Below are 15,104 nucleotides of genomic sequence, written 5' to 3'. Positions count from 1 at the left end.
CTAAAGCACAGTATTAACTATTTATGACACCTGTATGAAGATGCTTAGCTAGTACGAAATATTTTTAACACTTGAACAAAATATGGCATCCACCTGATACTCTAGGGGGGGGGGGGTATCAAACGTTTCCAACGCAACGCTTGCTTTTGAAACATTCAAAACATATGTACATATACAATTGTCTATAGGCCTACCATAACCTGGACCAAGTAAATATTTTAAACACATGTTTGAGCTCTAACTGAAACACATTTATAATTAAATTTCTTTCCCGACAATATCCCCCACCTTAAGATAAAATTAAGGGAACCTGAATTATATCCAATAAAGAAATTTATAACAGAGTCTCCTTTAACAAGGTATTAATAAATCTCTATCATAATGTTTTATGAAAACGTTAGTTATCCATATTATAAAACGAATATTTCACTAACTATATCCAGTGATACATATATATATATATGTATATATAAACATCCAAAGTAATATGCATAGACATACAAGAGCTCATTTCCAATAAGCCATCTATATTAGTGTTTAAACAATGTAACCTTTACTGTCTAAATATCACTATGTTTTGCAAAACTGCTCTGAACTGATATTCAACAATCTCTGAAAATCTTATTTAACGATCTATAACGAGAATTATTAAATTCGGCAAACTTCTTTAAACACATTCAATGCTTTAAAACTACATTGATGTCTCTAACTTAAAAATCAGTAAACTTTCTGAAAACTGTGTTTTAACGAAGTAAAATGATTCTTACTACTGTTATATTATGGATTAAAATTCAACATAAAAAATACAATAATATAACCGTTAGACATTGCTTCAATAATAAAGTCTTTTATAACTTTGAACATTGCTTTGCTAATTGAAAATCAATCTATCCTTTTCCAAATAAGTGAATCACTTTTTTTGTTTAAAGATTGAAATGACATTTCATATATAAAAACAAGATGTCTCATAATAAACAGACAATATCCACGATACTATGATATAGGAATATGTATGGGTTTATCTTTCAATTAAATCCTGACTGGTTACAGTTACAATTTTTTTTTCTAAATGTAATGTTAAAATACAGTGTATAATTTAAAACACTTCTGAATCTGCAAGAAAGCAATGTATAATTTCGCAAACTGTCAATTCAAATTTTAACTATACATTCAACATCATTTCAAAATCGATAGAATAAAGATGTATTTCTTCAAAGTGTATTTATTTTTAAAGTGATATATAATCAGTCAAGACATTACATGAGATATTAAAATGACTAAAGATTTTCCTTTCTTTAAAGTATTTTTTTTAATGGCTTGTTATTTCAATTGGCAAAAATTAACAAGATTTATCCTTTTCCTTAAAACTACGATTACAATCTTAATCAACTTAAATAAAACCTATCAGCCCTAAACTAACCTATACTATGTATAACTAAGCCCTACCACACACAGTTTCCTTAACCTAAAAGTTACAGAACAGCGAAAAGCCCGTTGAAATGTGAACGCTGTGTGCTGGTTCCAGGGTTCCTGAAAGAAATGAGAAAACCTTCATGAAGTAGCTGTCATATGTATATTACAGAATAAGTGAAATGATTCACGTGTATATCATTTAAACATGTTAAATGTGATTCGAATTGTTTGAATCTTAACTACGTGTTTACTCAATTCATTATAATCTTCATTACAATGTTTTCTAAGCGCCTTGAGCATGTGACCAAAAATGTATAAGACGCTATAAATCGTAAGTATTATTATTATAGTAGTTTGTGTTAAATTCGAACTATTGGATTTGTACCAATAGAAATTCTTTATTACATATATATGTTTTTATTTGGAGTTCGCGCTCTCGCATTTTGTCACCTGACAGAGCCAGTGAGACAAAATAAATAAATTCCATCTACTAAAGCCCATTTCTTCACCAAAAGTTGATGAACCTTTAACCTGCTTTAATGAACTATATAACGAGTAAACATTAAAATCTGACAAGATTTAAATATTCTTTCTTGGCATTCAGTTTTCACATAAACCTGGCAACCAGTGTCTGAACCCCTAGTGCCTTCCAGTAAGCACACTAGAACGTACCTCCCAATGAGCGTACAAAATTCAACCATGCGAAACACCTATCCACCATACGCAATATCTAAAGCCTATCAAATGCAATATCGCCTCTCAAAAAAGACAATTTCCTCTTAATCTGTTATTTTAAACTTCTGATTGCAATAAACATTGGCAAAATCCTTTCCACATGGCGTCCAACGCCCATTATCAAATACCCTAGACCATGTGGACGGTTTCTCGCGCTAAGCTGAGAGCCATATCCAAACATGCGGAACACCACCAATTTAATGCAATATAATTTAGTATCCATAAACCGCTTAATTATAAGCCTCCACATAAAACCTGACATCCAATGTCAAACCTAGAGCCTCCCAGTGAGCACCCTAACGTGTATCTCCTAGCGAGCATACACAAACCATGTGAACAACTTCTCCAATCAAAGCACATGCGATACAAATATTTGATCAGAAATCCAAAGTTCCAAATATGAGAACAATAATCTGTATTATCTTTCATCCAAGCAAATTTAAGTCTAAAAAGCAATAGGCTACCAAAGACATTAAACCAAGGGGTTTTATTATATATTTTCAGCGGGGAGAAACAATTAACCATCAAAATGCGTTCATCGATCTCCATTCTACTTGCCTCAAACAAGGCCCATTTCCCTACCTAACGTGGAAAGTTATTTTATCTGTTCAATGCTAGCCATAGCGACTATTATATAGATTCCAACAAATTAAAATGTCCTAACAGGCTTTAACCGTCCGCATAAACAAAGCAAAAGCTTTAACACCTGGCAACAAATGCCAAACCCCTAGTGCCTTTTAGCAAGCACACTAGAATGTATCTCCCAATGAGCATACAATTTAACCATGCGGAACCACACCAATCCACTTCATACAAGAGGATTCAAAGCCTAGTCAAATTCAACACCGGACTCTATTCAAGCACGTAAACTTGCATCAACAATCACAATTGCCTAAATACCAGGCATTACCAAGGACGTAACCTTGGGGAGAAACCCCTAAACTATTACATCAATATCAATAGACCATAGTGACATCATTCATCATTAATTAATTCCTAAACATGGAAAGGTGACCATAGCAGTAATTAATTCCTTTCCAGAATAATTTTGAATTATTTCAAGCAACAGGATCTCGGTGGGACCTCCAAATTGTCACGTGGGAAGTGACTATTATTTAATTATTTACTTACTGCTGCTTGACACCAAATAAAGAATACGTAAAACTGATAAATACAGTTATTAAAAAGATTTAATCAAATCTCTTGTCATTCTGTGGTTTCCTTTTCTTTTACAATGATTGTACATGAAATATACATGGATATAACAAAATATAACTTAACTTAAACAATAGTTGAATAAAGCCCACATCATCTGATCTGGCTTGACATGCCCCACTCGGCCCTGGTGGTCGGTCCAGTTCCTGGCCTCCGCAGCTTGCGATGTCTCTTCCACTCGGCCTCGGCCTCCGCAGACAGTTGCCCCCTGATGAGTAGCCCTCAGATCAGAGATGTGGCTTCAACGAATTATTGGACGAGATCGATCCCCCAATGATGACATGAATTTTGACCAATCATGTCGGTGGAGAACCGGCGGCAGCTGGGGTCGTTATCTCGTCACCGGCGTAGTCCCTCAGTTATAACTTAGACTGCCTACACGAACATCTGTAGTCTATTTTAGCTTAGGTGGTTCTCCCTGAACTACTGAAAATAACCTCTAATATATCCTACCGTTACTAGGAATAACTGTAAAGTTTCTATAACGTAATTCAAAGAATTTCAATAGCAGATGAGTGCATAAAGCAACACATTCTTAATAACAAAAGACTTCCTGTGCATCTGTACATCTACATTCTTCAATGCTAAAGCACAGTATTAACTATTTATGACACCTGTATGAAGATGCTTAGCTAGTACGAAATATTTTTAACACTTGAACAAAATATGGCATCCACCTGATACTCTAGGGGGGGGGGGGGTATCAAACGTTTCCAACGCAACGCTTGCTTTTGAAACATTCAAAACATATGTACATATACAATTGTCTATAGGCCTACCATAACCTGGACCAAGTAAATATTTTAAACACATGTTTGAGCTCTAACTGAAACACATTTATAATTAAATTTCTTTCCTGACAATATATTTATATATATATGTATATATGAAAAAAGTTGACCTAATACAAAATAATTATTTTCATCCGTAAACTTTTCTTTTTTACACTTTATTTCCGTTTGCGCCCGAATACGATCTAAACTTTGATAAGTTGTAAGTTGGGAAAAGGGTGTTCTAAACGGGACAATGTCCACCTAATTATAGTCCAAGTGCATTTTGCATCGTAAAACAAGAATACTGCACTCTTATAGGTCAGAGACACATGCCTACGGTACATGAATTCCAAACGTATTCATGCTGGGGCCTCTCTAAGGTCACACCATGCGGTAGTCTCTTCAAATTAATCGCAGCATTTGAGTTGAAACATTATCCAACCAATCAGAACTCTGGATCCCTTGCTACTTAGGAATCTCGTCTGTATCTTGATGGGAAAATGTCGATCTTGACCCATTTCCAGGGCGCCATATATTAAGAGTGACATTTTGAGAAAGTATGACATAAATAAAAGTTGGGCTAAAAAAATAATTAAATAAAGCTAAGCACGTTTTGTAGGAGAATATAGAGGAAGAAAAGTTCAATAATATTGAATTTTACTCGGAGATAAAGTCGTAAAATTATTTTGAAAAATCTTACGATTCAAAAGATTTTGCAAAGGAATCAAAACACGAGAGGTTTTGAATAAATCGTGCTCATTTGCTCACTAGCAAAGGGTCCTGCAGTCTGGTTGGGGATGGTAGGATGGATGAGATTGTAGAACGATGGCAAGATAGGAGAGATAAGATATTAGAAGAAAAAAGATGGGTGGCAGGAGAGAGCTGGAATGGCAGGAGAAATGGGATGCTAAGAGAGGTGGGATAATAATAATGATAATAATTCTAATAATTATAGTTATAATAAATAACTATAATAATAATGATAATAATAACGTCATATTTTACCCAAGGTTGCCACTTCCATACCTCGGCTTTGGCACGGCTACCTTGATATGGCGCTCGAGCATTCGAGGAATTCATTTCTACCGGGTACCCATTTACGTCACCTCGGTAGAGCGCAGCGCAGTGGACATGGTGGATAGTAGGTGATGGATAAAAACTTGATGGGGGACTTATAGAGATTGTGGGCGAACAAGAAAACGGATGACATATGAAATAGAGCTGAGCCATCATAACGGATAGAATACACGTAAAAGACAGAGAATATTATGTGAATAGGTCGTACAAGACAGATAGTATTATGTGAATAGGTCGTATTACAAAGGTATCGCACATGATGAAGTTATACATTAATGGATTTAGATAGATAGATATATAGACAGATTGCTTAGAGATAGAGATAAAGCTAAATAGGTCGACAGATCAATAGATTAATATATTTATGGATAGGCAGATAGATATATAATTTGACAGATACATAGATCCACAGACAGACATACAGATCGATGGATAGATAGATAGATAAACAGATGGATGGATAGATAGATAGATAGATAGATAGATAGATAGATAGATAGATAGAGAAATAGATAGATAGATAGATAGATAGAGAAATAGATATAAAGATAGATAGATTGATAATGGATCCCCATTACTGATAGAATAAAAAAAAAATGATGAAGAAGTTTTTGAGATTTTATGGGAACAAGAAAAGGGTGGGAAAAAGACGATAAAGAAAAAAAATTACATGAAAAATTTTAATAAGACGAGAGGTGATCTTTCAGATTCACAGATTAGTAACTATACTAAAAAGATGAAGGCATAAAGAAAAAAATATATATACATAACAATGCAATAATAAAACAATTTTTATCAGTAGATCCATGCACTTAGCAAAACGTCCTATTCTGGGGACTGAGCCATGCCCGAGCTAGCAGTCATTATTTTCCTTTGAATTTACTACATTCTTTCTTCCTCGAGGTCCGTCTACCATAGGCCCGTTGATATATTCAGGCTCGCTTCCACGTACCGCTGTCAAGTCAAGGTCCTGATAAGCAGCTGCCTCGTTACTCGGTCGTTCATAGAGCTCCACATACGTCTCGGAAGCACCTGCAGTCTGCTTACCGTCATCGTGTTTGTTCTCATTCTGTATGTGGGGAGTACGGTGGGATTGCCGTCTATGTTATGTAAAAAAAAATAAAGAAAAAGACGTATACATCTTTTTAAATAAATTAAAATAAAATTTATAATTCTTCCTCATTGTAATGATTATCAAAAACAGTTCATCCATGATATGGTGTTGTGAAACCTCTAAATCAAGCCATCTAATAAAAAAAAAACACCAATTCAAATGAAGTATGTAATACAGCACTATGAAAGTTGTACGAGTGTGGCATCACTGATGGTATACCTGTATTTAGCATAAGCAGTTTCAATATTGAGAATTATGTTCTCAACTTTATTATCATTTATTCAATCTTCCTCAAGCTTTCATTGACTTGTTTATTTGATTTTTTGTTTCTCTATTGTCTGAATTTACCGGGTTTCAAAGGTTTTGTTATTATCCTTTAAGGATATATCTTTATATTGCCCATCTAACGTCTAAAGTGCGTGACTTAAGAGCCTTGGTACAAAATTATGCGAAATGGACTTATTCAGCTTACCTTTTCAAGAGAAGTAAAATAAGTATGATTAACAATATACTTGATGGAATAAGCGCAGAGAGAAGAATTTCTTTAAGGTGATATCTTGGTCCATATCCTGTAGAAAGTACAAACATGATTACATGCAAGTAGATATTGAACAGCCGTGTTGGCTGCCAAGTGACCGTTTTCACGTGACTTGCGAACGTTTTGCAAAGGATTTGCAATGGCGCGGATGTCGGAAAAATGAGGGAGATGGATTTTTTTCTTTATGCACAAAAACAGGCCCTTTAATGTTCAAACGCTTTGCCAATATTATTCCACGCTTTTTGTTTGGGGTCATTCTTCGTTTGGAAGATGAGGGCAAAACAAATCACTCGCGACGGAAAAGGGACTCCAAGCAACCCCTGCGAAAAAAAATGGCGAATCTTCTGAACGGCCAAACAGTCTAAACAAAACAAATTAAAACCCCTGCCAGCAATATATCTTTTATTTTCCGGGCATGCGCCTCCAAAAAAAAAAAGAACCTCCACGTCGGGAAAAAATGGTAACGGGTTTGATTTCTTTTCAAATTATATATATATATATATATATATATATATATATATATATATATATATATATATATACATGTACATATAAACATTATACATATTTTACTGTGTAATGTAATCAGTTACAGGCATGACAACGGCGCCAGGCTTCAAACTGGACGCATATAAATCGGGGACCATAGACGATCAAACCAGAAACAATCATCTTACCAAAAACTTCGATCAAAAGAGTTCTTGACCATTCACCCGGGCCCAAGCCATTGACCGTGTTTACCTGAAAGCAAAATAAAATTAAACTGGTAATGATAGTAATTGGTGAGTTTCATTAAAAAAGTACACAATTTTTTTTTTAGTTCAGATCTTGATATACATGTACTGGTTACTAACGTGGTGACTAATTTGATTTCTACGTCGAATAAGTGGTAATATAATATTGTTTTGTAGAATATGGTTTAGTAAAGGGGAATATGTGATTTACAAGGTCACACTTAATTATTTATTTAGTTTTTTTTTCATGAGGGGGAGGAGACATGTAACAAAGTTATGCACATAAAGCGTATCTTATAACCTGCCACCCAAAGCAACAATAACTCGTCCAATTTTCTTTTTCGATATTTTCTATCGCGAACACCTGACAAAATTAATCAACAACTGACAACACAAGCACTTGACTGAATACGGATGTACTTCTTTGAGAGCTTAGAAAAATAATGAGAAAATGTGGTTTGAAATTCGAAATTTGCTTAAGCATGAAATAGTACATTGTGCACATTATTGAATCTTCCAAGGAGTCCGCTAATTAATGATGTCGAGGAAACATATACATGTATATATTTTTTATGCAATTTTACAACTTTAAATGGTGACAGTATGAAGGCGAATAGTTTATTCTTTTATTCTAAAGTTATATCATCTTTCATTCTAAAGATATAACTTATTCCGGCGTTTTATAAATAATATAAAAAGGTTTCGTATGTAAAGGAGAAATTCGAAATTTTATAATATAATATATAAAAAATAAAAAAATAGGTGATATCATCAGTCCTTTTTCTTACATAATGACCAGGATAAAAAATATGTCTGATTTGTGAAATGAATCAAAGCTATATTAAAAATGATAAAACCTTCTTATTTTATATTCAATTTTGAAGAAATATTCAGTGTAATGGTGTATTTCTAGTTCATCTCTTTTTACTCCGATTACCTTTTTTAAGGGTTGATTTGTCCGTTTGAATTGTTTACATGAGATGTTTCTTACCCGTATCTCGTAGACCTCCCCTTCTTGCACTCCTTTTATCACATAAATGTCGGTGACCTGGGATGTTATAATAGACTCTGAATGGGCATCTTCAATGGTGGGTGATATCTTCTTGTAGTTAATAGTATATCCCGTTATATGGCCATTAAGATGAAGCGGAAGAGATGCATTCCATGTCACGATTATAACAGAAGTTATAATTTCAGCTTCTATTTCTGACGGGGGTGGGGCACCTTGTTTACATGAATTCAAATGAAAATATTATACTAATACTAGGAGTGGGCTATACATTGGTCAAAAATACTTTTTCTTTGGTCATTTTAATATGGCAATAGTTTTTATTTTTTCCTTGTAATGTATCTCAACATGAAATGACAATTTTTTTTGTCTCGGGTCCGAGAAAAATGTGTGCCATGCCAAAAATTCAAAATCCGCCAACCCCCCCCCCCAAAAAAAAAAAAAAAAAAAAAAGGTTTCATCGTCTTGTGGTTCTTGGATATTGGACGATACGAGTTCCGCAATAGCAATTAGCTTCATATACATGTAGTTATATTGCTTTTATTCCTCTACTTTGGATTTTACGGATATTTGCGAAATATATCTTATTAAAAAAACAATGTTATTTATCCACAGGAGCCATGCAGTATACAATGTATTGTACATACTGCACTGCATACAGGTATGTCCATGCATTGACCACCGTGACAAGGTTTGTATATAAACTATAGTGACATAGATATGAGCTCTTAGGTTTAAAATTAGATGCCTTAGAAATTTAAGATATGTTTTGTCTCAAAAATTGAAGACACGTTTTGTCAAATATGCTCATTCAGGGGGCGGAGAGGGGGAAATATCATTAATAATGGATTATAGTCAACCGCACATTATGACATTTAAACTGTGGCTATTGTGTTACCATTATGATAGCTTTGCCATTCAATAGGAACTTGCATGGAATCCTTGATTCTGATTGGCCGTTGATCAGTGTTGCCATGGTAGTTACCTGACCCAATAAACATAGGGTTAGACACCACAACCAGGTAAAAACAAGTCTCCAAATGAAGATATGGCTAAAAATGTGATGTGCGTACATGTACATGATGCTTACACTGTGTGTGCAATTTATGTTTATCATCGGGTTACATACATGTACATCAGCTGACAAGCAATCAAATGCACAAGTCACATTCCAATTCTAAACCTCAGGAGCTCACTTCTATCACACTATAGTTTATATACAGGACTTTAAGTCATGGTGGTCAATGCATGGATATATATGCAGTGTTGTATGTACAGTACATAGTATACCATACAGCCCCTATGGACAAATGACATTTTATTTTATTTGATAAGATAATTAATACTAATTTTAGGGGAAACGAATTGCCTGCCCCCCCAAAAAAAAAAAAAAAAAAAAAAAAACATATGAATAGAAAACAAAAACCATAGAAAAATACTACCAAATAAAGAAGTTGTGCCCAAATCTCTTTTTTTTTGGGGGGGGGGGGGTGGCGGCCATTTTGGATTTTGGCGCAGCACACTTTTTTGCAGTCATTTGGGCATGGTTTAAAAAGTAAGACGAAATATATTAAAAAACAAAGAACGGACTTTAGAAGTTTAGATACGTGATAAAGAATCAAAAGGCCCTGTAACACATTGGTATCCCTAAAAGTGTTCTTTTTTTATTCAGTTTATAACTTTAGAAGGAAACACATTTGAATCGTGTTTGTGACTTATACATAGACAATATACCAACAAGTGATGAGCGTGTCTGCTTCAATTACTAGTGCCTGAAATAACCCTTATTTATTTATATATTTATGTATTCATTGAATATAAAACACATTGATACCTTTTTCGTTTGCAACCATAATAATATATTCCACCAATTATTCAGATATTCGAACATGGAGCTGTCTTACTTAAGTTCGGTTTCGGTTTTAAAAATATATATATACAGTGCGTATAAAAAAAAGTTTACACTTTGAAAAAGCCCTGGGAATTAGAAAATATACAACATGTCGGTAATTTGTTCACATATATTTTTGGGTTTGGGTCTCATATATCCAATGAAAATAAATGTTTTTGACAGAATGTTACACCTGAGTGAGCACTGTCCATGTTTGTAAAGCTCGCAGAAATCTGTTTGTGCAGAAATGCTCGTTTTCACGCTGTGTCAAGGGAAAGGGCGAAATCAAACTTACCCTGCAACACATTTCTCATACATTTCCCATGCATTTTTAGTCAATTGAAATAAAACGGATACATTCAAGCATTCTGTAACAATTTTGCCACCCAAATTGAAATGTTAGCACTTAATAAGCACAACCTTTAACCTTTTTGTAGCAGCTGGATCTGAGGACATAACTGAATCTGAACAAAAGTTTATATCAAACATCTCCAGCATTTTTTCACAAAGTTTTTATCATTTAAAGCGGGTTTACATTTCATTTTTCATTTAATACTAGTTTCTCCACACTTTTCCCAAACTCGACAATGATTATCAAAATGAAAATCAAGCCTAAGCCATTTCATGTAAATCACAGCTCAGTGTAAAGCAAATATCTTCACGATGGCATCGGTGTGTGTGGGAGTAGGGTGGGGCGCAATTCACTCTTTGAAGTGTTTTTGGCAAAGAAACAAGTAAAAAAAGGTAAAATATATATTTTCAAATCAATTTTACTAGCTAAATTACATGTGTTCTTTATGATTAAGGTCTACTTTTATTCGCATAACTATTTCAAAGTTCTGCGCAAATCATTTTCACTAACTTTTCAAAAGTAAGTGGTGCTCACTCAAGCGGAAATATTTTTCGACAGTTATATCGTCATTTGCTTAAATGGATCTGTACCAATGTTAAAATGTGGATAAATCTTCAGGATATTACAAATGTATAATCTTACAGGATTTTTTCTAAGTGTAAACTTTTTTTGATACGCATTGTATATTAATTACCTCAAAATCTGTTCTGTTCATCTGCTTTCGTCGACGGTAATTATCTCAATTGACTTATGTAAAATAAATGAATTGCCACCAACTGTGCGCATTATTTTGGTCATTAATATTGATAATAACAAATATATAGGTTTTCTTGATGTTTTTTTCCCGAACAAGTTAATTTTGAATAAGATAAAAAGGGTAAATGATTCTACTCGGCTTACTATCTTCTGCAGTCATATCCAATAATGGTTGACTCATATCACCTTCCGAATCACGATTGAGGATAGCCATAGTGATAATATAAGTGGTGTATGGCTCTGGCAAAGACAGATCAAAACCCATAGAAACATTTAAAGGAACATCGATGGATCCTCGGGATACCGTTGAAACTTCCACTGAGTTCCAATAGATTCGAACGCCCGTTAATCCACTCCGGCAGTTAGCGTCCGAAATAGGGTTCTGTAGCATAATGTTTAAAAATAATTAACAAGTATTCCAGGCTTGGATAAAGTATTGCCGTCCAGGCTTTGAGAAAGAAACTTGCCGTCGAACTTTGGATGGCTTGTGGCTTCCACAGGAAAAAATAATATTGCCCGTCCAACCGGGGATATATAATTCCCATGACTTCCCTCAAAAGAAACGCCTAATATATCTGTATATACTTGTAGTTGGTCCGCATCTAGACCACAGGAAGCGGGGGGGGGGGTGGCAATTTGAAAATTTACAATTTTTACTGATTTTTTTAAACAAACTTCACCCTAAGTGTGCACGAAATCTTTCAATTTCACTTGAAAAAGCCCCCCCCCCCCCCCCCACCTCCTCCATGACAAGCTTGGTCCCTTTGCTCCCATTTCAAGTTTCTTAAAAAAAATAATAAGAAGAAATAAACAGAACGTTTCTTTTCCACTGGGAAAATGGGTAAAGTATTCTGCGAGCAACAATAATCCGCATCCCCATTCTCGACAGAAATTTGTTCAGCGATCGCGCTTGGTTGGATCTGGTCACGAAGGCCGCCGCGCGCCCGGTAGAGACAACTTGTCATTCGGTGTGCCTGAGATTCGGCACAACCTCCCCCCCCCAAAAAAAAAAAAAAATTATAATAATAATCCGGGCAGAAATATGCATGTTCTATTTAAACCATTAACCTTGCGCAGTCCTGTCTCCCCCGAAACAATAATAATAATAATAATAATAACCAATAAAATGTATTAATAAACAATGAAACACCATCTCTTCACAAACTCTGTCTACCGGTTATATAAAGCAAACAATGCACATACTTTCATGTTGCGATAAAGCCCATACTTCTGTTTATACGGAAATTGCGCAAATTTCCATGACATGCGAATAAACGACATGCAAGCATCGAAACTTATATCAGAAAATTAACATGGGAATTGCTTAAAGGGATGGTCCGGGCTGAAAAGGTTTATATCTTAATACATAGGGTAGAATTCACTGAGCAAAATGCCGAAAACTTCATCAAAATCGGATAACAAATAGTAAAGTTATTAAACTGTTCTCATGTTATTACATAAAATTCCGATTTTTTTCATCAATTCATACTTGTGTGAAAAATATGTCTCCCTTATAATGAAATAAGTTGCAGCAATAAACATCTAATGCACTAAATCAGTTGTCAATCCAATTTTTATAGTACTTGGAGGACAAAATTTGAATAAACCTAATTTCATATAATAAAATACAAAAGAACAAGTGGGATGTGACATCATCAGCCCACCTAATGAATGTTCATGACGACTGTTCTCACAAAATATTGCGAAACTTTAAAATTCAATAACTTTGTTATTTTTGTTATCCGATTTTGATGAAATATTTGGCATTTGCTCAATGAATTCTACTCTATTCATTAAGCTATAAATACTTTCAGCCTGGACCATCCCTTTAATGAAACGGGTTCGCAGAATTTATTCGTAATGGGAAATTTATTAGTAACCCCTCCAAACTCTAAAGGATTGCGGAGACGAGTATGCCATCTGTTTTCTAGTGTGACATCACAGGCCGATGTCTACGGAGCCCGCCAGGTGAAATGAAGGAGAAAAATTATCCGTGCATTATTTCGTTCCCTCGCAATATTACTTTGTTCCCACGCAATACTATTTCGTTCCCACGCAATATTATTCCGTTCCCTCGCAATATTATTTCTTTCCCACGCAATACTATTTCGTTCTCTGTAAATGTTATATCGTTCCCACGCATTACTATTTTGTTCCCACGCAATATTATTTCGTTCCCACGCAATATTATTTCCTTCCCAAGCAATATTATTCCCCTCTCTCTCCGATCTCCCGAACCGCAGCGGGCGTGTATAACACGTGCATCATAGCAACATGCTTTGGAATGGTATGCGCTGATGATGGTGGTGATGACGATGGTGCTGGTGATTATGATGGTGATGATGGTAATATCATTTCGTCCATCAACGTATTCATCTAACAACCATTTGGTATAGTAATCACTTTGTCTAATAACCAGTTCGTCTATGACCAAGTCGTCTCATAACCACTTGGTTTAATACCCATTTTCTTTTCATTTATTCCGCGCACAATTAACACTTGGTCCAATTAAACCAAATGGTAAACGGATCAAATGGCTCTTGAACCAACTGGTTATTAGACAAAATGGTGAGTTGACGAAATGGCAATTAGACCATAGAGCTATTATAGCTCTATTAGACCATGTGAATAGTGGACGAACCGATGATATACCAAATGTAGACGAGTTAGTAATTGGACGAATTGGCAGTAGACCAAATTAGAATAAACCGTAGGCCTATCCTTTGCATTTTGATTTTTGCAAGCATGGCTGAATAACCGACACACACGCATACCGGCCCCATCCCCTACTTCACAAATCTCCTTCTCTTACACTAATCTCCCACTTTCTTTATATTCGTCCTAACGTCATTCACAGCTGCTCCCTGTGACTTTCTTTTATTCTTAGACCATAGAGCTATTAACAGAACCTCACACACAAATTTAAATTAAGAATGTCACACAGAGAAGAAATTTTGAAATTGATCAAATTTTACAAATTGATACGAATTCATGCACGTGTATTCCTATTTGTTCAAAATCTGAAGAAAAAAAGGATAATTCTTTATATATCCTCTATATTCCTTCTGTTCAATCTTCTCTATCAGAAATTACCAACATTAATGGTTTTCCAAATAGCTTTATTTTCAATTTGTTTAATGCCAATTCGTCCAATAACCAGGTTGTAAGACGAATACATTGGTAGACGAAATGACATTACCATCATCACCATCATAATCACCACCACCATCATCATCACCACCATCATCAGCGCATACCATACCAAACCATGTTGATATACTGCACGTGTTATACACGGCCGGTGCGGCGCGGCGGATCGGAGAGAGGGAGGGGGAAAAATATCGCGGGGGGTAATATTGCGTGGGAACGAAATGATATTGCGTGGGAACGAAATATTGCGTGGGAACTAAATAATTTTGCGAGGGAACGAAATAATATTGCGTGGGAATGAAATAGTATTGCGTGGGAACGAAATAGTATTTCGAGGGAACGAAATA

The 15,104-nt window shown here is 35.0% G+C and overlaps 1 protein-coding gene across 1 annotated transcript in view; it reads right to left on the bottom strand.

Annotated features, from left to right (window-relative positions):
* Positions 1-5,404: 5,404 nt before the first annotated feature.
* LOC129263568 (angiopoietin-1 receptor-like) overlaps positions 5,405-15,104 on the bottom strand; it is a 28,224-nt gene continuing 18,524 nt past the window's right edge. Inside the window, exons 11-15 of the mRNA XM_064100688.1 lie at positions 11,752-11,989; positions 8,591-8,823; positions 7,543-7,606; positions 6,800-6,896; positions 5,405-6,313 (exon numbers count right to left, since the gene is read on the bottom strand). Coding sequence (XP_063956758.1) covers positions 6,067-6,313; positions 6,800-6,896; positions 7,543-7,606; positions 8,591-8,823; positions 11,752-11,989 — 879 coding nt within the window. The 3' untranslated portion in view covers positions 5,405-6,066. The remainder of the gene's footprint in view (positions 6,314-6,799; positions 6,897-7,542; positions 7,607-8,590; positions 8,824-11,751; positions 11,990-15,104) is intronic.

The sequence above is a fragment of the Lytechinus pictus genome, chromosome 6 (assembly GCF_037042905.1).
Source record: "Lytechinus pictus isolate F3 Inbred chromosome 6, Lp3.0, whole genome shotgun sequence".
Lineage (NCBI taxonomy): Eukaryota > Metazoa > Echinodermata > Echinoidea > Temnopleuroida > Toxopneustidae > Lytechinus > Lytechinus pictus.
Note: the sequence above shows the minus strand (reverse complement) of the source record. Positions and strands in the feature narration are given on the sequence as shown.